This window comes from Triticum urartu, chromosome 7A (assembly GCF_056163025.1).
Source record: "Triticum urartu cultivar PI428250 chromosome 7A, HENAU_Tu73, whole genome shotgun sequence".
In the NCBI taxonomy this organism is placed as follows: Eukaryota; Viridiplantae; Streptophyta; class Magnoliopsida; order Poales; family Poaceae; genus Triticum; species Triticum urartu.
The window spans coordinates 7598198-7621616 of record NC_141879.1 but is presented as its reverse complement, the minus strand read 5'-3'; the positions used below and the strand labels follow the sequence as shown (position 1 = coordinate 7621616).

General features: G+C 45.3%; 2 protein-coding genes across 2 annotated transcripts; both read left to right on the top strand.

The window, feature by feature from the left end:
- The first annotated feature begins 1616 nt into the window (after window positions 1–1616).
- On the top strand, window positions 1617–12258 carry LOC125519817 (Transducin/WD40 repeat-like superfamily protein). The gene is made up of 24 exons (XM_048684586.2): window positions 1617–1872; window positions 2668–2777; window positions 3100–3265; window positions 3353–3453; window positions 3558–3630; window positions 3710–3851; window positions 4501–4661; window positions 4939–5063; window positions 5146–5245; window positions 5460–5556; window positions 5655–5706; window positions 6069–6170; window positions 6251–6397; window positions 6481–6652; window positions 6745–6993; window positions 7128–7282; window positions 7626–7754; window positions 7884–8001; window positions 8185–8380; window positions 8583–8694; window positions 8773–8927; window positions 9722–11135; window positions 11238–11432; window positions 11517–12258. The coding sequence occupies exons 1-24, from the start codon at window positions 1722–1724 to the stop codon at window positions 11991–11993; spliced, it is 4899 nt and encodes a 1632-aa protein (XP_048540543.2). The 5' UTR covers window positions 1617–1721; the 3' UTR covers window positions 11994–12258.
- Window positions 12259–14452: 2194 nt separating this feature from the next.
- On the top strand, window positions 14453–14776 carry LOC147956809 (uncharacterized). Its single transcript, XM_087531459.1, has one exon. It carries the CDS (start codon window positions 14453–14455, stop codon window positions 14774–14776), a length of 324 nt encoding a protein of 107 aa, XP_087387585.1.
- Window positions 14777–23419: the final 8643 nt, after the last annotated feature.

Below are 23419 nucleotides of genomic sequence, written 5' to 3'. Positions count from 1 at the left end.
TTTTAAGTTCATGATCAAATATGTGCTTCTTGTCTTGTACGCCAAGTCCTCTGAAATCTTTCTTGTTTTACACGGAGGCCGACCCGCCCTGACCCGACACTAATCTTTTTAGTCCCTTCGGGCCAGGCTCGGGCCTACATATACGTTTTTTGGGCCGGGCTCAGGCCTACATATACTTTTTTTGGGCCGGGCTCGGGCCTAGACTTTGCAAGTCGGGCTTTGACAGGCCTGAGCCAAGGAATGCCCAGGTTTAGTTCGAAGTGCAACAGATTTGATGCCACTTGATTCATAACTCCATGAAAAGATAGTGTGAAGATCCGCCAATCCAAGCACAGCTCAAAGTTCTATTAAGTTTTCTTTTCTCTCTTTCTTTGTGAGTGTTGTAGAAGCAGTGTTGTTCCACTGGCACTTGATTCATATCCTGCATGTCATGTTTCACAGCGTTGTTCCTTCAATTGACAATGGCGTGACATTGAGAGCACAAATTGTGTTAAGTGCATTTCATCATGACTAATCCAAGAACATGCTTTTTTGCATGGACTTATGGTGTCACCAACCATTGTTTTCTTCGGAGCTCGCCATGTTTCATTGACATATCTTTGCATGTGGAAGATTCATCCCTAGAGAAAAAAGGGCTTCGATCCCATGCCTCATCCGACGGCGCTGCCGGCCGACAATGGCTAGGGAAAGGCGCTCGAGATCTTCCTGTACATAGTAGTACTAGCTTGGTAGGACTTGCCTTGTTGGCGTATGTCGCTATATCGGTTGCTAGGGGAGTGTCGCCATTCACGGGCCGCGTCCGACAACTACTGGTGCTTGTTTCCATCTTCGTGGTGCTCCTCTGGCGGGAATAAAGGCTGTTGGATCCCCAGATCTGGAGGTGTAGTTCTTGCCACATCTGCTCTCTTCATGCCTTAATGGTGAAGGTAGACGGGGTGCAGAGGAGATAATTAAGATCTACTTCTAGTCTTGCTGTAGTTGCAATCTTCTCCCTCCTCGAGCTCATCATCAGGCGCAGAGCTTTGACACACTTATTCAGTAGCTTGCCGACTTGAGCCTCCACTCTGCTTCTTTTGGTCGAATGAAGACCCAATGGCTCCGTTCATTCCTCCCAACGCGTTGTCGTTAAAAGGGCAGTCGAACTTTTGTTGTAGTTTCTTCCGTTTTGGTGGAGATGGCGCAACGCGCCCCAAGTGGTTCACCCCGGCGATGGCGGCTTTGGTCTCCGGCTGGTACCGTGTAAAAGAAAGGATTGGATTGCGTTTTTGTTGTGTGTTCTGGGTCCTCTTAGCAAGATGTAAGGACTGACTTGTATTTTTCTTTTCTTTGTGGGTCCTTGTGTAACTTATGCATTGATGCTTATAATTATCTAATGAATGAAGTATGGGCCCTGTTATTGAAAAAAAAGACCCATTTTTATACGGTGTAGTGCCTCTTTTCCGGAATCATCAAGTACTAGTAGGGATAGATAATTTGCATTTGCAATCTGCAAATACACCAAATAATTTGCATCTGCAATCTGCAAATACACCAAATTACGAGGGGCTTCGGAGTGTGTGTGTCTGACCTGTGGGCCCACCGGGCATACACAGAAGAGAACCACTTGGTTGGTTCGTTGAGGAGGTCGCATCGCTTGGTCAAATCCCACCACCGACCGACCGACCGCCGGGAGATCTGAGCCTCCATCCATCCCGGCCGGGCCAGATCAGATCCGCGGCGCGATGCAGTGGGAGACGGTGCAGCACTTGGACCTCCGCCACGCCGGCGGCCGCCGCGGGGCCGGCGCCCCCGCGCGCCCGCTGCAGCCGCACGCCGCCGCCTTCCGCGCCTCCCAGGCCATCGTCGCCGTCGCCGTCGGCACCCACGTCGTCGGTACGTACGCCCCCCCTTCTCCTCGCGCCCCTTCCTCTGCCGCCGTGGCGGAGCTAGCTGGGCGGGCGGGTCCTGCCTGCTGATCTGGTCTCCGCTCCGCTGCTGCTGATCTCAGTCGCGGGAATGGGCGGGGAGCTCGAATTCTAGCCTCATCATGCCTTCGCCCCGTGTAGCTTCGGTGATCTGAGCAGCTTAGCTAGTTCCACCACTTGACCGCTGTGGAAAATTCGGTTCAGCCAGCTCTCGCCAGGAGTAGTCGAATTTGACTAGCTGGGGCGGTGCAAATGGGTGTGGACCTCCAATTCTGGGCTCCTGAGTTTACCGTGCGTAGTTACTGTCAGTCATCTGAGTAGCTCAGCCCGCAAGTGAGATTGATCAGCTCTCGCCTCGCCGGGAGTACCATGGACCTCTACTAACTGACTAGTTAGTTAGTCTTAGTCCACACAGATCACTCGCATAGCTCGTTTTCGGCACCCAGGACACCTCTTGTCTTGGGCCTGAAATGCTGCGGAGCTGCTGTAGGTACTATGTTTCCATGCTTCTCTGCTGAGTAATAGCTGCTGTGTTTTCACTAGGATAGGATTTCTGGAAGGTACTATAGCTAGAGTACAGGTAGTTAATGCCGGTATCATATTTGAGGCAATCCAGTCGGTTATACTTGACTAGTACGAGTCCATTGCGTACGTACAGTTTACTCAATAACTATGTTGAAGTTTGTGTAAGACGTTAAGGGCTTGTAAGGAAGTGGCGCATCGAGCTCTTATTAGCTGTCTCGTTTTTCTCTTCTCTTTGCAGAATTTGATGCTTTGACTGGAAGCAAGATAGCTTTGGTTGACCTTGGAGCTCGTGTTGTTCGTATGGCATATAGCCCTACCTCTAGCCATGTTATCATTGCTATCCTTGAGGTTTGTTTCAATGCTCCAGTATTTATTTGGTACAAGTTTTTTCATCCACTTAGAACAACGAATAATATTGTACCATCTAATCTAGACCTAGCAGAAATTGCCTATGTTTTCAATACTGTGGGCAGAAAAGTTGCTATTCTTCAAGTTTATCACTAGACGTCTTTTATCTTTCATCATCCATCTGCCATCATAATGATAAAATATTGCTTTAGTAAGTTCTCAACTCACATGATATTAATATTGCTCTCTAGTAAGTTCTCATCTCACATGATATTGACATCTCATGCAACTGTTTCTTGTCTATGCATATCTCCTTCTGTAGGATGCTACAATCAGATCATGTGATTTCGCTACCGAGCAGACGCTTGTGCTGCACTCACCTGAGAAAAAAACAGACCACGTTTCAATAGACACAGAAGTTCATCTTGCGTTGACACCTCTTGAACCTATCGTTTTCTTCGGTTTTCACAAAAGAATGAGTGTGACAGGTTTTTCTCTTCACTTGAAGGGCTCTGCATTTCATTAAAATAAACACCTATATGTGTTCTTTAACGCCCTTTTCTCTTTTATTATAGTTGTTGGGACTGTTGAAGGTGGGAGGCCACCAACAAAAATAAAGACTGATCTTAAAAAACCCATTGTCAACCTGGCTTGCCATCCTCGCCTTCCTGTGTTCGTAAGTCAATCATTCCTTCACTTCTTCTTTTTGGTGATTCCTTTACATATCTTTTTGGTGTCTTTTCTGTTTTCCTATCTTGACATACAGACTTTTAATTTCAGTATGTAGCTTATGCTGAAGGCTTGGTACGCGCATACAACGTCCAGACATATGCTGTTCACTACACGTTACAACGTAATATACATTGCTTTGTTTTCATATGTTTTATCATTTAGCCACCAGCAGGCTTCATAATTTTTCCATTTTCTGGCAGTTCCGGTTGACAGTACAATTAAGCTCATGGGAGCTGGTGCTTTTGGGTTTCATCCGACCTTAGAGTGGGTATTTATTGGTGATAGAGGGGGCACTCTCCTGGCATGGGATGTATCAACTGAGAGGCCAAACATGATTGGGATGTAAGTGTGTTGTACCTTGTACACTGTTGAGATTGGGAGAAATCTTTTGTTGTGTGATTTTTTTTTTGCAATATGCAGTACTACTGAATTTTTATCGCATGGACAGCATTAATGTTATATTGATCGTTGGTTGGGGATCAAACATTGAGTTGCATAAAACACCAGTTTAGTTAGAACAGTTTTTACAGGGCTGCTTTTATGCATATTAGAGTGGTTCCTTTGGATTTATATGCTGCTAGCGTCTTTTCGCAGAAGTTATAGTGGATCCTGTCACCCCATTGGAGGACAATTGATTTTACATCTAATTAGTGTATCTTTCTGTGCAAGTTCAATTATAAAAGGACAGACCCAGTGCATAGAAGCTCCCACACAAGGTGGGGTCTGGGGAGGGATTATAGGAACCTAGTCTTACCTGTGCAAGTTCAATTATAAGTTATAATATTATGCTTCGCGTTCCTTGACCTGGATTTCATTAGGAAAGGCATAGTGACATGTTGTAGCCAAGTCAACCCTCTCCATGCACTTCTCTGTTATTTGGATGGCATGTTATTCTGCTTGGTTAAAGTGCTTCCAGACGTACTGTTCATTCTCAGTTATTCTTTGATCTATCTGCAATGTGATAATCTGATTGTTGCCTTTTTTCTATCAGTACACAGGCTGGTTCCCAGCCAATCACATCTGTTTCCTGGCTTCCTACACTAAAGCTGCTCGTGACAATTTCGAAGGATGGGGGTCTTCAAGTATGGAAGACACGAGTTATTATTAATAACAATAGACAACCAATGGAAACTCATTTCTTTGAGCGTGCTGGTTAGTTTTTGTCCTCCTTACCGTTTATGCCTTTGCTCGAACTTTTCTGTTATTTTCTTATGCTTTGGGTTTTAACTGTCATGTTGGATGGTTAGTGCTGTATCTCGGTGAGATGGTGACTGTACATCTCTGTTATAGCACTTAAGCCATTTTATTGTTCTCATATGTTGTTAAAATAGTCTCAGTTGTTCATGAACTGTGCTACTTACTGATTGGTAATCTTTCTTTTTTCTTCCTACAATGAGCTGTGTAACCATTTTCTTCGTTAACTATGCAGCCATTGAAACAATGGACATCACAAAGATACTCACTCTTCAAGGTGGTGAAGCAGTGTACCCTTTGCCTCGAATAAAGAATTTGGCAGTGCATCCAAAGTTCAATTTGGCTGCAGTGATTTTTCAAGTTAGGCCACACTAACTCTGAACCCCATAAATGCAGTATTCATTGCCATGAGTTTCATAAAAAAAATGTCATTGATTTGCAGGATATGTCTGCGACAGAAGCTGCAAAGAACAAGGCTGCATACACAAGGGAAGGAAGGAGGCAGCTTTTTGCTGTACTACAGGGGGCTAGGGGGTCAACTGGTAAGCATATGGATATGTTTTCTTCTTCTCATTTTGCTATATTTATCCTTATTTAATATTCTCAGATCACCCCCTTGGTTAAAATTGCTGAAAACTCGTTATTTCATTTTAGTTGGATCCTACGGGTTAAAATACTGTATGAAGTCAGGCTGTATTTGCTATACTGTTAGAATTTTGAGCACTTCATGCACTAAAATTTGTTGTGGTATTGCAGCTGCTGTTTTAAAGGAGAAACTTTTAGCCCTGGGTTCATCCGGAATTTTAGCAGAGCACCAACTCCAGGCGCAGCTTCAAGAGCAGCACTTGAAGGGGTAGAATTTCGTATTTCCATTTACTATGTCACCATACTTTCTTTGTTGCACACAGTATTTATAATGGTTGGAGTTTACTTTTTCTTTCTTTTTGTCAGCCAGAGCAAGCTAACTATCTCAGATGTTGCAAGGAAGGCTTTCCTTCACAGTGTATGTGCCTCCTTTTGGTAGCTTTCAACTTGTGCTATGTCCTTACATGTACTGAAGCTATGTAGGTTCCATCGAACCTGAAAAAAAAATACACTCTTTTCACAAGAAAAACCAACAACCTCTTTGAAAGCTTCATTCCCAAAAGATTGTTGTTCTTAACCTATGTTGGTTCTGTCATGCTGCAACCTCAAAAAAGTTTGCATGCTTTCATCAGCAAAGCTTCCGATCTCAGCCTTTTGTTAATATACTCTATATCTTATCAATTTTAGCCCTTACTGTTGGTTAATTCTGCTGGTCAACCAATACTTGTGCTTGTATGTTGTTACAAACTTCTTAATTCTCTTGCAAACAATTTTTTGCAGCATTTCATGGAGGGACATGCTAAAAGTGGTCCAATCTCTCGTTTACCCCTTGTTACTATTTCAGATCCTAGCAACCTTTTGCGAGATATTCCTGTTTGTCAGGTGACTGCTATAACATTCAACGTTTTTGCTTACTTAAACTATTTTACTCTCTAACCAGTTTGCTAGTTTTGTAACTGCAGCCATTCCATCTGGAGTTGAACTTCTTCAACCAGGAGAACCGTGTGGTTCAGTATCCAGTTAGAGCTTTCTACTTGGATGGATTTAACCTGATGGCCCATAACCTATCATCTGGAGCCGATAATCTCTATAAGAAGCTTTACTCAACGGTATTTATTGCACAATGGTGCAACTTTTTCTTGTTTATTTTGTTCGTTCTCTTTTTTATAATTCCCATGCACCCTATTCCCAGATTCCCTCAAATATGGAATGCCACCCCAAGTATATTTCATATAGCCCAAAGCAGCATATGTTTCTAGTTGTGTTTGAATTAAGTGGTCCAAGTGGAGTGGTGCATGAAGTTGTTCTTTACTGGGAGCAGACTGATTTGCAGACAGTAAACAGCAAAGGAAGTTCAATAAAAGGTTTTCCATTTTGTGACATATTGTATCTAATTGCCACCGTAGGACATTTCTACATGATTAGCTGACCCCTGGTATGTGTTGCCCTTTCTTAGGTCGAGATGCTACTTTTTTGGGGCCGGATGATAATCAATATGCTATTCTGGAGGAAGACAGAACTAGCCTGAATCTTTATAATCTCAAACCAATAGCCACGAAGGAAGCTCTTGAAAATAATGCTGCCGTGCTCGAAGAAGAAGAAAACACATTTGCTGAGAATCCTACTGCTAATCCAACACAAAAGCAAGGTCCTATGCAGTTTACTTTTGAATCCGAGGTCGATCGCATATTTTCATCTCCACAAGGTACGTTGTCCTGCCGTCTTGCCTCTCTCCTTTCAACAAAAAAGAACGATATGTTATTAGGGGTGACCTATTTGAGATATTAATGTTAGTGGACTCAGGTGAACTATTGCTGACTAACGCATTGCTCCTTGCAGAATCATCCTTGTTGTATGTGATCTCGGGAAAACATATTGGACTGGCGAAGCTCCTGACTGGTTATAGGTTATCTACAGACAATGGGCTATCTATTACCACAAAAACTGATGGGAAGAAGTTTATCAAGTTAAAGCCAAACGAAACTGTTCTTCAGGTGCTTTATTTGTATTGATTCACTCCTAGGGTTCCGTAAACAGTCTTCCAAAATGAAGTTAGTGACCGTTCTTGGTGATGGGGTTCACAAAATTATGATACATTTTCTAAAGATGTTCTTGGATGGGTTCCCTCGAGTAGTTTGGCGTAACTGATATTCAAATGATGCATTGATTCATGTCTAAAATATTAATCTACTATGGGCATTATGGACATCCTTTGATTAGTACCCTTTTGAAACTTGTCTAAAACAAGCATTCAGTGTCACCACCAGCATTATGGGCATGCAGTTACTTGACTGCGTTTGACGTGCGTACTCTTAATGAAATTTATCTAATATGCAGGTCCACTGGCAGACAACTTTGAGAGGTCCTGTTGCCGGAATATTGACAAACCAAAGGGTACTAATCGCCTCTGCTGATCTTGATATACTTTCAAGCAGCTCAACCAAATATGATCGTGGTCTCCCATCAATATCCTTTAATCATTCTAGTTTTCCGATACTCTCGCTCTTTATGTTGTTACTCAAATTTGGATAGCTTATGTCTTGTCTTGCCCTAAACTGTTAATCATGTTTTGTTGAGCACTTAACTACTGCATACTATCGGTCAATGTTGTGGGTTGGACCAGCGCTCATCTTCTCAAGTGCAACTGCAATAAGTATGCTTGGATGGGACAACAAAGTTCGATCAATCCTTTCCACTAGCTTCCCTCGTTCTGGTAACAGTTACTCCCAGACTTCTTTTTTGTTATGATGACATAAGTTACTTTTTTTTTCATTTAAATAATCAACCTAGCATTTGTGTTATGTTCTCAGTTTGTTACCATGCTCCGTGCTATTGTTTTCTTGTTAGTCCTATGAGTTTGTGCTGGACTTAACCATATGCATCTTTATGCATGCAGTGTTGCTTGGTGCCTTGAACGACCGTCTGCTGCTTGTGAATCCAACAGATATAAATCCAAGACAGAAAAAGGGTGTGGAAATAAGAAGCTGTCTAGTTGGTCTTCTTGAACCTCTTCTTATTGGTTTTGCTACCATGCAGCAACACTTTACACAAAAAATCGATCTTTCAGAAGTGCTATACCAAATAACATCGAGGTAATTATTTTTTTTGCTTGGCTGCTGTACTCATTTTTCAGTACACAAGTGAGTTACTTGTGTTGTAGCATTTAGTAATCATGCACTGTCATTTGGTTGTTTGTTTATGTTTTAAACTTCTGATCAGAGTAATTTTTGCATATTTTTTGTATTTAACTGGATGTCCATGATTTACCCATTTATGTTCTCTCATTCACTGCAGGTTTGATAGTCTGCGTGTTACTCCGAAGTCCCTGGACATATTATCTAAGGGACCCCCTGTCTGTGGAGACCTTGCTGTATCATTATCTCAAGCAGGACCTCAGTTTACACAAGTGAGCTTAACCTTCACCATCTTTTGTTTCCTTCATTGTTCTCTCGTTGATCTAATACTTCATTGCAACTTGTGGTAGATCATGCGCTGCAATTACGCCATCAAAGCTCTCCGGTTCTCTGCTGCTTTATCGATTTTGAAAGACGAGTTTCTGCGTTCCAGAGATTATCCTCAGTGCCCTCCCACTTCTCATCTGTTCCAGCGTTTCCGAGAGTTGGGCTACGCATGCATTAAGTACGGTCAGCTATCATCTCTAACTTTGATCTTCAAAAAAGATATCCTCTCCACTCATATGACTAAATTGCAAATACTGTTTTATTTTTTCCCTGTATCACAAGATGTCATTACTTCTACACCAACCAAATGCAAATCTTTTTTGGGCTCCAGACACACTCTAGAGACATTGAACTTTCAGAATAGGTGTCAACCTCCCTGAAAACATGGCTGAATTGATCCTGTGATGTTCTATTACCCAGAGTAACAGTTTATCCTAAACAAATACTGAAATCGCTTAGAGACACTAGACATCATCTTGAATATGGAACTTCATAGATATCCTTGGCTTGGCTTCCACATTGCTACTCCAGAGTCCAGACAGAATCCATACTAGTTAATTTTGCTTGAAAAGTTCTGACTAGTGTGCATGCTGGCCCAATCGCAAAACTAGCTAGCCATAACCTGTTTTATATTTGGATAATGGGTGATCTGTTGTGTTTGGATAATGTTTATATTTTTTTAGCGGAGATAATATTTTACTCCCTCCGTCCCATAATATAAGAGCGTTTTTGACACTACACTAGTGTCAAAAACTTGCTTATATTATGGGACAGAGGGAGTACATAACAATCACTTGTTGTGTATGCCCTGTGCTAATTAACATAATCTTAACGATTGCCTTCTTGCTCCTTAAATACCATTAGATAAATTTATGTTTTGTAAGGACTGTTCTTATTTTCCTTATTCCCAATTTCCTCAGTGTAACAGTCTACATGATTCAGAGCGTAAATAGTTGATGCATTCCTTTGCAGGTATGGTCAGTTTGACAGTGCGAAAGAAACATTTGAGGCTATTGCAGATCATGAAAGCATGCTGGATCTGTTTATATGTCACCTGAACCCTAGTGCCCTGCGACGCCTTGCACAAAAGTTGGAGGAATCTGGTACAGATCCTGAGCTGAGACGTTATCTAGAAAGAATACTGAGAGTTCGTTCAACTGGATGGACGCAAGGTGTCTTTGCCAATTTTGCTGCTGAAAGTATGGTGCCTAAAGGCCCGGAATGGGCAGGAGGGAACTGGGAGATCAAAACACCTACCAGCATGAAGAGTATTCCTCAGTGGGAGCTTGCAGGAGAGGTGATGCCCTACATGAGAACAACTGATGCTGCCATCCCATCTGTTATTGCAGATCATATCGGTGTTTACTTGGGTGTGATGAAGGGCCGGGGTAACGTAGTGGAAGTAAGCGAAAAGAGCTTGGTTAAAGCTATGGCGGCGGCCAGTAGTGAGAATGGGCAACCGGCATCTTCTGAATTGGCACTGAAAAACAAAGCAAATGCTGCTGGTGATTCAGTTGGTGATAGTCTGGCCAGGCAGCTAGGGGTTCAAATTGCTTCTGCAGATGAACAGGCCAAAGCAGCGGAGGAGTTTAAAAAGACTCTGTATGGTGTTGTTGATGCTGGAAGCAGTGATGAGGACGAGTCAACGTCAAAGACTAAAAGGATACAAATCAGGATACGTGATAAGCCCGCTGCACCTGCTGTTGATGTTAACAAACTGAAAGAGGCCACGAAACAGCTAGGTTTGATGGCTCCTCCGATCAGTAGGACAAGGTCGTCTGGAACACCACAAGAATTCAGTCAGCCAGCAGGCCCAGCACCATCTGCTGCTCCAGCAATGCCGAGTGGCGCAGTCGATTTCTTTGGAACAAATACTTTGGTGGCGCCACCACAAGCGCCGACTGGCGGCACGGGTCCTGTAATCGGAGGCCTGGGAGTGACAGCTGGACCTATTCCTGAGGACTTCTTCCAGAACACCGTTCCATCACAGCAACTTGCGAATCGACTGCCTCCTCCAGGAGCAATCCTGCAAAGAATGGCCAATCCTGAGTCTGGGATGAACGTCGGCAGACCGGTACCTACTCAAAACATGATGGGCAATGTTGGTCTTCCAGATGGTGGGGTGCCGCCACAGGGGCCACAGCAAGGCCAGTTCCCTCAGCAACAAGGCCAGTTCCCTCAGCAGCAAGGCATTCCTATGAACCCAATTGGCCTACCTGATGGTGGTGTACCTCCACAGAGCCAGGCTCTTCCTTCACAGCCACAGGGCTTTCAACCTGCTGCTCCTACTCCTTCGCAACCAATTGATCTCAGTGCTCTCGAGGGTCCAGGAGCGGCAAAGCAAGCTGCTCAGCCCCCAGCGCCTAAAGCCGTGCGTCCTGGCCAGGTACTCTACTCTACTCTACTCTACTCTACTCTACCTTTTGTTAGACACTTTATCTGATGGACTTGGCATAGCTTCAGCTGACACCCGTATCCGTGATTACAGGTACCCCGTGGCGCTCCTGCTGCAGAATGCTACAGGATGGGTCTTGCACATCTTGAGCAGAATCAGCTCACGGATGCACTAAATTGTTTGGATGAAGCATTCTTGGCCCTCGCCAAGGACCAATCACGTGAAGCCGACATCAAAGCGCAGGCTACTATTTGTGCGCAGTACAAGATCGCCGTTTCATTGCTACAGGTAATAATCATTTTTATCTGTCATCAAAGTTCAGGTTGCTCTCTGCTGCTTATTTTTTGCGTGAAATGACTTCTGTGCGTGCAGGAAATCGCTCGGCTGCAAAGAGTCCAGGGAGCTGGCACGCTGAGCGCCAAGGAGGAGATGGGCAGGCTGTCTCGGCATCTGGCGTCCCTGCCCATCCAGGCCAAGCACCGGATCAACTGCATCCGGACCGCCATCAAGCGCAACATGGAGGTCCAGAATTTCGCCTATGCCAAGCAGATGCTGGACCTGCTCTACTCCAAGGCGCCGCCGACCAAACAGGATGAGCTCAAGAGCCTCATCGACATGTGCGTCCAGCGGGGGCTGACCAACAAGTCCATCGACCCGTTCGAGGACCCCTCGCAGTTCTGTGCCGTCACCCTCAGCCGCCTCTCCACCATCGGCCATGATGTTTGCGACCTCTGCGGCGCCAAGTTCTCGGCCCTCTCAGCCCCAGGCTGCGTCATCTGCGGCATGGGCAGCATCAAGCGGTCCGACGCCCTCGCCGGCGCTGGCCCTGTCGCCTCGCCCTTTGGCTAAGTTTTGCGCGTGACGGGTTCTGTTCTGTTTGCCCGAGCCTCTGTTTCTTGTATGTATTAGTGTGCAGTCAACATTCTTTGTTTTGTGCTGGGTTGCTGTTGCAGTTGTGGTAATAGCCTTGGAGATACCATTTTGTTGTGATTAATTTCTCTATATGATTCTACAGAACATACATAGGGCTTGTCCTAGCAGATAGCGATCCATGTACCTAGAAGCTCTACCCATGGCATTTGCAATATTTTTGCTGTTCTTTTGTTTTTTGAAAGTTCAAGTTATTTGCAATGTTTTGTGGTAGAAGCTCTACTCACGGCATTTGCAATATTTTTGCTCTTCTTTTGTTTTTTGAAAGTTCAATTTATTTGCAATGTTTTGTGGTCATGAAGGCAAAGATTAATTTTGCTGTGATTAACTTCTCCATGTGATTTTGCAGAGCTCAATCATAGCAGCCAGTGATCCATGTACCGAGAAGCTCTACGTACCACATTTCCAATATTTTGTTGATCTCTTGTGGTTGAAAGTTCAATTATTTTGCATTATTTTTGGTAATGAAGGTGATGATGTCTTGCATGTGTTGGTTAATTGTACAAAGGCTTGTGCCCTGCGGTTCGTGCTCAGGATTTGCCCAGTGAGGAGTTCTTTGTCGATTCAGGCCCGTGTTGGGCAAGTTGACACCTGCATTTGACGTAAGTTATTGTTTCTCACCTCGGAAATGATTTGATTTCTTTGTGAAGGAAATCTGCTATTTGGCCGTTGATCATTTCTTCAAAATTTGTGTTTCTTCTTTTCTTGGGCTTAAATGTGGAATGATGGCAATGGTAAGTCTGATTTTAGGGCTACTTTATTCAAAACGAGTATGTTAGTAATTCTTTTCTTGGAGTACAAAAGTTGAAATTCGGAATGATGGCAACGGTAAGTATCCGTCATGTCTGCAGCCTGAGGAGTTTCTAACGATGAGTCTTTTGGATCTGGTAGCCCCTTTAGATCCCATTTGTTTGAGCTACAGATTCCTAAGAATCAGTTGTGGCTTGGATTCCTGAGAACCAGCTGTGGCTATAGATTTCCAGAAGCAGAAGTTTACTATTGTTTACCCTTTTAGAATATCAGAAGTATTGTGAAATATCTGCAACGCCCTGAATGCGTTGGTCAACCGTGAAACGTGCAAAACTACTCACACTCATTGAACAGCTCACAAATCTTCCGATTCATATTCAATAATTCGAAAAATGTCCATGAATTCGTAATATATTTATGAACTATTATTTTCTTCAATTGTAAGAATTATTCACGATCCCAAATATTCACCATTTTTTAAAATAATAATGTTTTAAAAAAGAGGGAAAAGAAAGGAAAGACATCAAAAGGAAAGACACTAGAAAACAACGGTGACTAAACCGAGCATAACAAAACCCCTCTCGGCCGATGATATTGGGATATGGAGCCAGGGAGCACTGGAAGCCCACGCCATGTCCGCTTCCGCCATGGCCGTGAGCTTCTACTGCCACACCTGCTTGCGTCTCAGCACCCCCCTGTCTCCGCCCCTGCGTAAGAGCATCTTCAATAGATGGTTTAAATGTAAAAATATCTAACTTTTAAATCGTTTGGGCAAAAAACACTGCTCCAACAAATGATCTATATGTAAAAAAAATTGAACCGCGGCCTTTCAGTGATGTAAAATTGAAAATTTTGTAATGCAAATTTACATTAGGAGATGCAACGGGTCCAAAACCGCGGCCGCCCCCCAAACGCACAACCGCCAGTTCATTCCCCTTCCGCCTCACAACCGCCTGCCGCCGCCCCGCCGCAACTCCCCGCTCGGCCGCCGCCCCGCCGCAGCTCTCTGACGCCGCCCTGCCGTAGATCCAGACCCCCGCCGCAGATTATACCCCGCCTGGGCCGCCGCCTGCCGCCGCACCGCCCCGTCCGCTCCCCGCCTGCCCTCGCCCGCCCTGACCCCGTCCGCCTCCTCTCCGGCCACCTCCGCACCCCGTCCGCCTCCTCTCCGGCCGCCTCCGCCCCGCCCCGACCCCGTCCGCCTCCTCTCCGGCCGCCTCCGCCCCGACCCCGTCCGCCTCCTCTTCGGCCGCCTTCGCACCCCGTCCGCCTCCTTTCCGACCACCCCCGCCTCCGGTCCGTCCTTCGCCCGGCCCCGCTCCGCCCGCCTCCTCTCCGTCCACCTTCGCCTCTGGTTTGTACGCCACCCGCTCCCTGATGGCGCGGAAGAAGACGTCGAAGGGCAAGTCCGGTTTCTTCGTCGTGAGGGCGAAGCCCTCTGGGAAGTTCGGAGTGGAGTTCTCCGACGCCGGGCGGCGTTGGTGGCTCGGCACGTATCCCACCGCGATGGTTCCGTGCGTGCCTACGACGTGGCGGTGTGGCTTGCCGGACGGCTGAAGATGGACCTCAACTTCCTGGAGATCGAGTCCTAGGCGGTGGCGGAGTGGCTCGTGCCGCAGGGCATCCAGATGGAGGAGATGTCGATGAAGAAGGCGAAGAAGAGACCGGCGGTTGTCGTCGCTCCGGGCAAGAGCGACGAGGCGGCAATGGCTCGATTTGCGCGAGAGCATCCGCAGTATGTCCAGGCCGAGCTGGAGCACTACTGGAAGCGCAACATCGAGGCGAAAAAGAAGGGGGTGAAGAAGGAGGGTGAGGCCGGCCCCTCGACTGTGATCCCTATCGAGTCGTCGGATGAGGACCGGGATGACTCCGAGGAGGAGGACGAGGAGTGCGATGACCCGACCAAGGACGAGTTCTGGGAGCAGTTCCGCAGCTCGGACGACGAGGAGTAGTTTCATCTAATAGTTCGAATAAGTAGTAGTTGAATTTGTGTATGAAACTATGTTGAATTTCATGTTTGAACTATGTTGAGATGAAGTAGTAGAATCTTTGTAACGACAGTCTATTTTTAGTACGCTTGTGAGAGCGTCATTGGTCGTCGAACGAGCGCGCCTACCAAAATATCTCCCACTTCCCGGTTTATTGGACATATACATTTTCTTGGTCTCAGCGTAAGGATGGAGTATGATGAGTAGGCCAAGACAGCAACGGCAAGTCGTTCTGATAGCGATCGTTCTCTCCGCCGGGTGAGTCCGGAGCACCATCACAAGCTAACTACTTAAATCACGCAACTCCATTAAGCAGGGGCCCAGTGCCTGAGTGCGTCAAATTGGCTCCAGTAGTGCCTCATGGAGTACTACATATTTTGTTGTGGGCACACATAACTCTATTTCTTTGACCAAATATATTTTCTCAAAAGAAAAATATTTTCCAGTAGAGCACAACTTCAAGGATATATTAGTGAAAAGTCTATACATGCGTAATACACATATTTATGTACATCTGATAAAAAAAATCCAAGCCTTCTGAGGTTTCAAATATTGTATCTGATTTGTTTTCTAAAAACCCCGTTTCGTTTTTCATCTTTGCCCTCATGACCCCTCCTGCAATGTACACACAAATGTTCTAAATTAATTTAAACCCGTGAGAAGGACGTGTGTATGGTGGGCCAGCAGTCTAGAGGAGAGCGGCGCACCGGCTGAACTGCCTTCTGAGTGAAGTGGAAAGCCCAGTCTGATGCTGAGCTCAGCGGCTCCGTTGATTCTGTGGATGTGACTCTCTAACATTGTTAATTTTATCTGTGATCTCTCGGCATTATTGTAATACTGCAATAATTGGATCACTGAAAACTGAATTTTGCTGGTTTGATTCGGTTGGTGGTGGTCGTCCTTTTTTTAAAAAGAGGATCTCCCGTTCTGGTTCTTTTTTTTTGGGGGTCTCCCGTTCTGGTTCTAAAAGCACAAATATATCAACAACAAAAAAAGCACATGCGATGTTCGTAAAAAAAATGTGGTGCACCCTGTAAAAAGTTGTCATTTAAAAAAATGGAGGATGACCCCGCCTCTGCATCTGGTGATGCACACAATTATTTTATTATATTATTCAACAGAGCTCAACAAAATAAATACATGGATTTGGTCAAACAAGTGAACCCTTTTTAAATTAAGAAACACTCATAAATTTCATGTATTTGATCAAAATGTGCGGACACTTTTTTAAAAATTTCACGAATATTTTTAATAGTACGTTATTTTTAAATAACGATGAACATTTTACAATAAGCGCAGACACTTATGAAAATATCATGAACGTTTGTAGAAATACTTTTAAAGTTCATTAAAAATTTATTAATTATTTAATAATAATTAATGAGAGTGTAATTAAAATAACAGAAATATAAAGGAAAAATAAAAGGAAACAAATAAGCGCAGAGGGCGAGCTTCTCCCACTCAGTATGCCGTTTGGCATGCTCAGTGGATAATAGGCCAGCACAATTTATGTGCCGGCGAGCGGCGTTCAGATATAAGACACTGTAAGCGCCCTATGGAGTCCCCATTTTCAGTCGAATGCCCCGGCTTTTACAAAAATTTTATGGACGTTGCTCGTATGTTAACTTAAGATGTTCGTACGTATAAAAAGCCCTTCTGATGGCTCTACCAGCCATTGATTACGATCAACAGGAAGAGAAAAGGATGTACAACTGAGACAACAAGCGTTTGAAGCTCGGATTTAGTAGGTGAAGTCCGCCTCCATGGCTTTCCAGTACTCTATCTTTAAGGTATTTATTTACATGATGCTTGTCTAAGCTATATCACTCTGCACCTAGGGCTTTAGCCCAGGGCTTAGGCCCAAAACTTGTACTTCGAAAAAGCTGAAAGCCTACACATATGGCCCATCCCGGGGCACGGCCCACTTATTGGACATGGCGTGCCAACAGGTGACGTGATAGGGTGGCCCATGTCACTTTAGAGGAAATCCGGTCATCATTGCCCCTTACGATGGATACTCCAAGCCATCAACCATTGAGTTTCTCAAGTTTGATATCTGGGCACGCATTATCAACCTTCCAATAGCCTTCCATGGAAAGGTGAAAGCTCCGGTGTCAAAGATTGGCGAGTTTGTGGACTCCGAACCCTCATCCTTTGGTTTCGAGGGAATCTTTTTTCGGGTCCGTGTGCGGCTTGATGTACGTAATCCACTCAACAAGGCCACATCTATCGTCCGGGGAGGCGAGAGGGAAATCTTTGGTGTGAAATATGAACGCCTCCCGGACTGGTGCCAAGTGTGTGGTTTTATGGGCCATGAGTTCAAGGAGCATGATGATGGTGTTCATCCTCCATCATCCCTAGTCTTCAAAAATCTGCATGCACCAGCAACTACTGCTTGGGGGACGCGTCGTCGTAACAGGAGACAGAAACCCAAAAGCCAGCAGGAGGCAAGGGAAAAAGATGTGGTACATGAGGATGCTCACATGGACGAAGGCAAACCCAGCCGCAAGTGCACGTCAGATGAAGTCGTGGGGCTTGCAAAACCCACTGCTATCACGGGATCAGAGTTAGTCTTGGTGGGCAAGAATACTGCGGGAGGAGCTGTAATCCCTCTAAGCCCGCCTTCCTAAGCAGGATCCGAAGCGGGCCAAGACAACTGCTATGGTTGAAAAGAACGAAAATGGAGGACAAAAGAAGACCCCCAACGGGGGGAAAGGCATGGATGCAAGATCGGCGGCCTCCTCGGCGGAGGACCGCCGGGCGCAATGAATCTCTTATGCTGGAATTGTCGTGGGATAGGCAACGCCCCGACAATTCAAGAGCTGCGCGAATTGGCGCAAAAGTTTGCCCCTAGAGTACTCTGCATAGTTGAAACTCAAATTACTGGAGTTAGAGCTGAAGGATTAGCAAGTACTTTAGGTTATCATAACTCTTTTGCTGTTGATTCCTCCGGTAGAAGTGGAGGTTTGGTGATGTTTGGGAATAATGAAATAAAGATTGAAATTTTGGGTTATTCGAGGTATCATATTGATGCCAAAGTTAGCAATCTAGGAGGAGACCCATGGAGGCTTTCCTGCTTCTATGGGGAGGCTCAAACCCACCTTCGTCATCATACATGGGATACGAAGAACTTGGAAAATTTGCAGAATATGCCTTGTGTTTGCATCGGTGACTTTAATGAGGTGCTTCGGCACGACGAGCATGACGGAGTGGGCACTAGAAGCCAATCACAAATACAAGGTTTTCGAGATGCCGTAGATGTATGCGGCCTCGTAGACTTGGGTTTTAGTGGCACTCGATGGACTTATGAGAAAAGACTGACCGGTGGCACTTACACGCGAGTCCGTCTGGACATGGCACTAGTGTGAAAAATTCCCCCATGCGGGGGTGAAACATCTTACAGAAGCCACATCTGATCACAGCCCCATACTGCTGAACCTAGCACCAGCGCAGGGTAGGCAGGGGGATAAGATGTTTCCCTATGAAGTTATGTGGCATACGCATGCAGAGTTAAAGCCGACCATGTGATCTGCATGGGAGCCCAATGGTCACAATCTAACGATGGAGAAGGTGCGCAGGAAGCTTGATGATCTAGCGCAGAATCTAGGCGAGTGGTCGAGGACGACCTTTGGTAGCGTTCGAGGCGAAATCAGAAAACTGAAGAAATAGCTAGAGCGGTTGCGGAGCCAACCACAAAGAACTGGTCCGTCGCATGTTGAAGTTAAGATGAATGACAGATTGATTGAATTATATATGCGGGAAGCGTTAATGTGGCGCCAGCGGTCTTGCGTGCAATGGCTGTTAGAAGGGGATCGAAACACACACTTTTTCATATGAGGGCTTCGATGCGGAGGAGAAAGAACTCGATAAAAGCACTTCAGAAACCCGATGGCCAGTTGACCGATGATCCCACTGAGATGCAGCAGCTTGCTCTTGAATTTTATAAGAACCTCTACACATCAGAGGGCATCCAAGGGTTGTAGGAAGTGCTCGAACACGTTCCTGTTAAAGTGACTGCAGCAATGAATGCAAGCTTGTTGGCTCCATATGATGAAAAAGAGGTAAAATCAGCTTTCAAATGTTTTCAACTAAGGGTCCGGGTCCAGATGGGTTTCTGGCACACTTTTTTCAATGACACTGGGACGTGTGTGGTGAGGTTGTCACTCCGGTTGTGCTTGGAATTGTTAGGGGTGAGGAAAGCCTTGAGTGTCTCAATGATACTTTATTGGTTTTGATCCCGAAGGTAACAATCCCTATCTTACTTTCACAGTTTCGCCCTATAAGTTTGTGCAATGTATTTTACAAGATCGCCTCCAAGGTGCTTGCGAATCGTCTAAAGGCTGTGCTTCCTAACATCATATCCGAAGAGCGGTCTGCGTTTGTGCCGGGTAGGCTAATCACGGACAATATAATTTCAGCTTATGAGTGTCTACATTTTATGAAGAGGAATATATCCAAATCTAAAAGCTACCGTGCTCTAAAATTAGACATGATGAAGGCTTATGACAGAGTGGAGTGGTCCTACCTTCGAGCTATTATGGAGAAACTTGGTTTTGCTCCACAATGGGTCACAGTTATCATGGGTATGATTAGTTCAGTTTCATTCTCGGTGATGTTCAATGGGGTTAAATCAGAGGTGTTTAAACCCACACGTGGTATTCGACAGGGAGATCCGATCTCACCGTATCTTTTCTTGTTGGCAGCAGAGGGCCTTTCGTGCCTCCTAAAGTCTCAGAACGAGTTATCCCAGCTTAGCGGCATCAAGGTGGCACCATCGGCTCCGTCGATGAACCATCTTTTATTCGTGGATGACAACCTGTTGTTTTTCAGGGCAAGTATTAACGAAGCAGAATCGGTTTCAAACCTATTGGATACATATTGCATGGCATCGGGACAGAGAATTAACATGGATAAGTCATCCATCTTTTTCAGCAGGGGATGCCCAGAGATAGTACGAAATGCTGCAAAGGGTTTTTTGCAAGTCCCCAATGAATCACTTAATGACAAATATCTAGGAATGCCATCTGATGTAGGGCACTCCAAGAAAGGGACATTCAAATATTTGAGCGATCGAGTATGGAATAATGTGAAGGAATGGATGAGCAAGTGTTTGTCGGCAGGAGGAAAGGAGGTGCTCATAAAATCCATAGCCCAAGCTATCTCATTATTTTCTATGTCTTATTTCAAGTTGCCAAGAGGTCTATGTGATCACATAAAAACCATCATCAGAAAATTTTGGTGGGGCTGCAAACAAGGTGAGCGTAAACCAGCTTGGGTTTCATGGGATGTCATGACGAGGCCAAAATACTTGAGAGGCCTAGGGTTCAGAGATCTTGAATTGTTCAACCTGGCACTGCTTGCCAGGCAAGCATGGAGGGCTCTACAGGAACTGGCAACTCTAAGTGCAAGAATTTTAAAGGCGTCTTATTTCCCAAACTCTACAATTCTTGAGGTAGAGCTGGGATCTCGTCCATATCAAATATGGCATGCAATCCTAGAGGGTCGGGACGTGCTGCAGCAAGGAATAATCTGAAGGATTGGGAATGGCCAAACAACTCACATTTGGGAGGACAATTGGATCCCCAAGGAAACAGCACCAAAGCCTATTGCTTCGTTAGTTGCGGTACCTCCCAGGTGAGTGTCCAAACTACTTTCTCCAGCTACTGTTTCATGGAATGAACCTTTAATATGATCAGTGTTCCTACCTTTTGGTGCTGAAGCTATTCTAAAGATACCGATGTGTACTCGAAACACCGAAGATTTCTAGGCTTGGAACCCGGACAGGAAAGGCAGGTTTACAGTAAGCTCGGCTTATAGGCTCCTGGTCACAACAAAATTACAACGGGAAGCCTGGCTAGAAGGAAGGGGTGGCTCGTCGTCCACTTCCAGAGAAGAGGAAGCTTGGTCCCGTCTGTGGCAACTGAAAGTTCCATCAAAGATTCGAGTTTTTCTTTGGTGTCTCGCACGACACTCCATACCCACTACGGACGTTTTACACATGCGGGATATGGCAACTCAGAGCGCCTGTCCACTGTGCGGATGCCAAGATTCGTGGAGACATGCCCTCTTGTCATGCACGATGTCAAGGTGTATTTGGGCTTTGTCAGATGAATCTCTTGTGTCAAAGATGGCGGAAAATGTGGAGCCATGTGCGAAGAACTGGCTGTTTGAACTCCATGAGGCACTAGATCACGCGAGTTTTACGAGGATGGTCGTCACGCTATTGGCCGTGTGGTATGCAAGGCGCAAGGAAAACTATGAATCCTTATTCAAAAATCCACACCAGACTATATCCTTTGTAGACTCTTACTTACAGGAGCTACAGCAGATCTTCATTAGTGAACCAAGAGCGCAGTTACACGCGGAACCGGTTCAGCAGCGCCGATGGATCTCACCGTCAGCTGGCTTCATAAAGATCAATGTGGATGGCGCACTAGCAAGGAACAGGCGCATGGGAGTGGCTGCTGCAGTTTGTCGAGATTCAAATGGCAATTTTCTTGGCTCGTCAACGGTTGTGTTTGGGGGCATCCGGGACCCAATGATCCTGGAAACATACACATGTCGGGAGGCTCTATCTCTGGCGGAAGACCTGCACGAGCAGGATATCCCGGTGGCCTCAGATTGCCAAGGGGGTGGTGCAAGATATCAACGAAGGGACATGAGGTCCCAATGCGGCTGTAATACATGAAATAATAGACCGCAGAGCTAGTTTTTCTTCTTGCTCGTGTTTGAGCTAAGGAACTTTAACTTCGAGACTCATAATCTCGCTAAATTTGCTTGTAACTTAGATATAGGTAGGCATGTTTGGTTGGGCACTCCTCATGACCCAGACCGTGTACCTATGAACATTGTCTTGATTCAATAAAGTGAGCGAGATTTCTCAAAAAAAATTGGCTAAAAAAACAGGTGACGTGAGAATGCATAGAAACATGACACTCCAGTTTGAAGCCAACCATGGTGGAAAATATTGCGAGAATGATACGATGGACGCTAAGCTGTGGCTCTTCTGGCTAGTGGACACGACGAAGCATGGAGATATTGTCCGGATTCTTGTTACTTTGTGAACGATTTGGTTGGTCCATAAATGACGTCGAATTTCATAGCACATATCAACGATGGGTTTCATCAACAGCTATGCTGAACAAGAAATGGATGTGGTGTCCATGGGGAAGCAGACGCCATGGGCTGTGAGATCGGCAACGCGATGCAAAAAAAGGGAAACCATTAAAGAGAAGAGGTTACATCATAAACTCAAACATCCATCAATCAAATATGAAAGCGGAACATACATAACGGCAGCGACCTCCAGGATGGGACGGGAGCGGAGGAAAGCAAGTTCGAACTATTACATTTTACAGTGCATGATGGTACATCTCTGGAGACAAGCCACCAAACCTCCTCCATCGTTCACCACGATCCTATCTCCATCGCCCGTTCCTGTAGCTATCAACCTGGAGCCTCATCCTCCTCCTCAATTATATGCCCATTGGCTTCTTCCTCAAGCCTTAACTGTCACCTGCACTAATTCTACGAGAGACATCACACATCGGTCGCCGTCACCCGTTGCTGTAGCTATCACCTGGCGGTTCAACGTCCTAGTGTGTCATGCGATGTGGTGGCAGGTCAGCCTGCACCTTTCTGGGGGTCAATGTACCGCTGTCTTGTTCATTTGGCACAAGAGCTTGATGAAAAAAGCCAATTGCGAGCTCTGGGTCACATGCGAATTTCACACCCTTTGTTTTAGACTGTTCTAGAAAACAAAAATTATAGTGCTGGTTCATTAGGGGTGATGTCTGGATGCAGAAAATTTCGTGCAATTTTTTCGTGATACACAAGAAAAAGGCAAATTTAAAACATTGTAATATGCTTTTGGCATCGAATTAAATTGATCTTTAGCCCGCATAGGGCGAAAATATACCCCCCCCCCCCTTTTCTTTTCTGGATGCAATCAGCACCGCACGCCTTAAAAAGGCACTGAATGGTTCTCTCATTCAGAGCTTTTGAAAGATGAACATGCATTGCTTGATTTTCAAGAAAGTTGGTTTGAACTTAGGTTCATAAGAGCGGGTGGTTAAGATTTGAGCACCAGTGGCTGCCTATAGGAGGAATTAGGATTTAGGAGTGCAGTTCGAGGTAGCAGCCGGCATATGATGTGCTCACATCTCAGGTGGCTATGCACACTGCTATGCATCTCTTGTCAACTCGAGCTGTATTGCTGATTTTGTCTGGGATCTCACGGCATCATTCTGCTATACTCTTTGGAGCAGTGAATCTCGCCGGTCTAGATTCCTGCTTAGAGGTCGGGATCAATAGTGTCCAGATGATGCAGCCCCGTTTGTACTATGGATCTCCCTTTCTGGTTTGCATATCCTAAAAGCACAAACATATATAGAAAAAACATGTGGTTCAGATTTAGATGCCATGTTGCGACTTAACCACACATGAACGTGTCACTGAAATCGTCTTGTTGCATCCCTCGGAGAACTTTGGAACTTCTCTCCAATGTTAGGTGTGTTGAGTGTTGCCATAGAATATAAAGGAACTTCTCTACAAGGTTGGACTCACGTGCAAAGTAGAGCGTACGAAAAATTGGTAAGCATTAGAGTC

Bases quoted from the DNA above. Each gene is read 5' to 3' on its own strand.
- LOC147956809 (XM_087531459.1), top strand. From the start codon at position 14,453: ATGGAGGAGATGTCGATGAAGAAGGCGAAGAAGAGACCGGCGGTTGTC.
- LOC125519817 (XM_048684586.2), top strand. From the start codon at position 1,722: ATGCAGTGGGAGACGGTGCAGCACTTGGACCTCCGCCACGCCGGCGGC. The intron at 4,662-4,938 runs GTTAGTTTTTGT...TTAACTATGCAG, and splicing joins TCATTTCTTTGAGCGTGCTG to CCATTGAAACAATGGACATC. The intron at 7,283-7,625 runs GTGCTTTATTTG...TCTAATATGCAG, and splicing joins CAAACGAAACTGTTCTTCAG to GTCCACTGGCAGACAACTTT.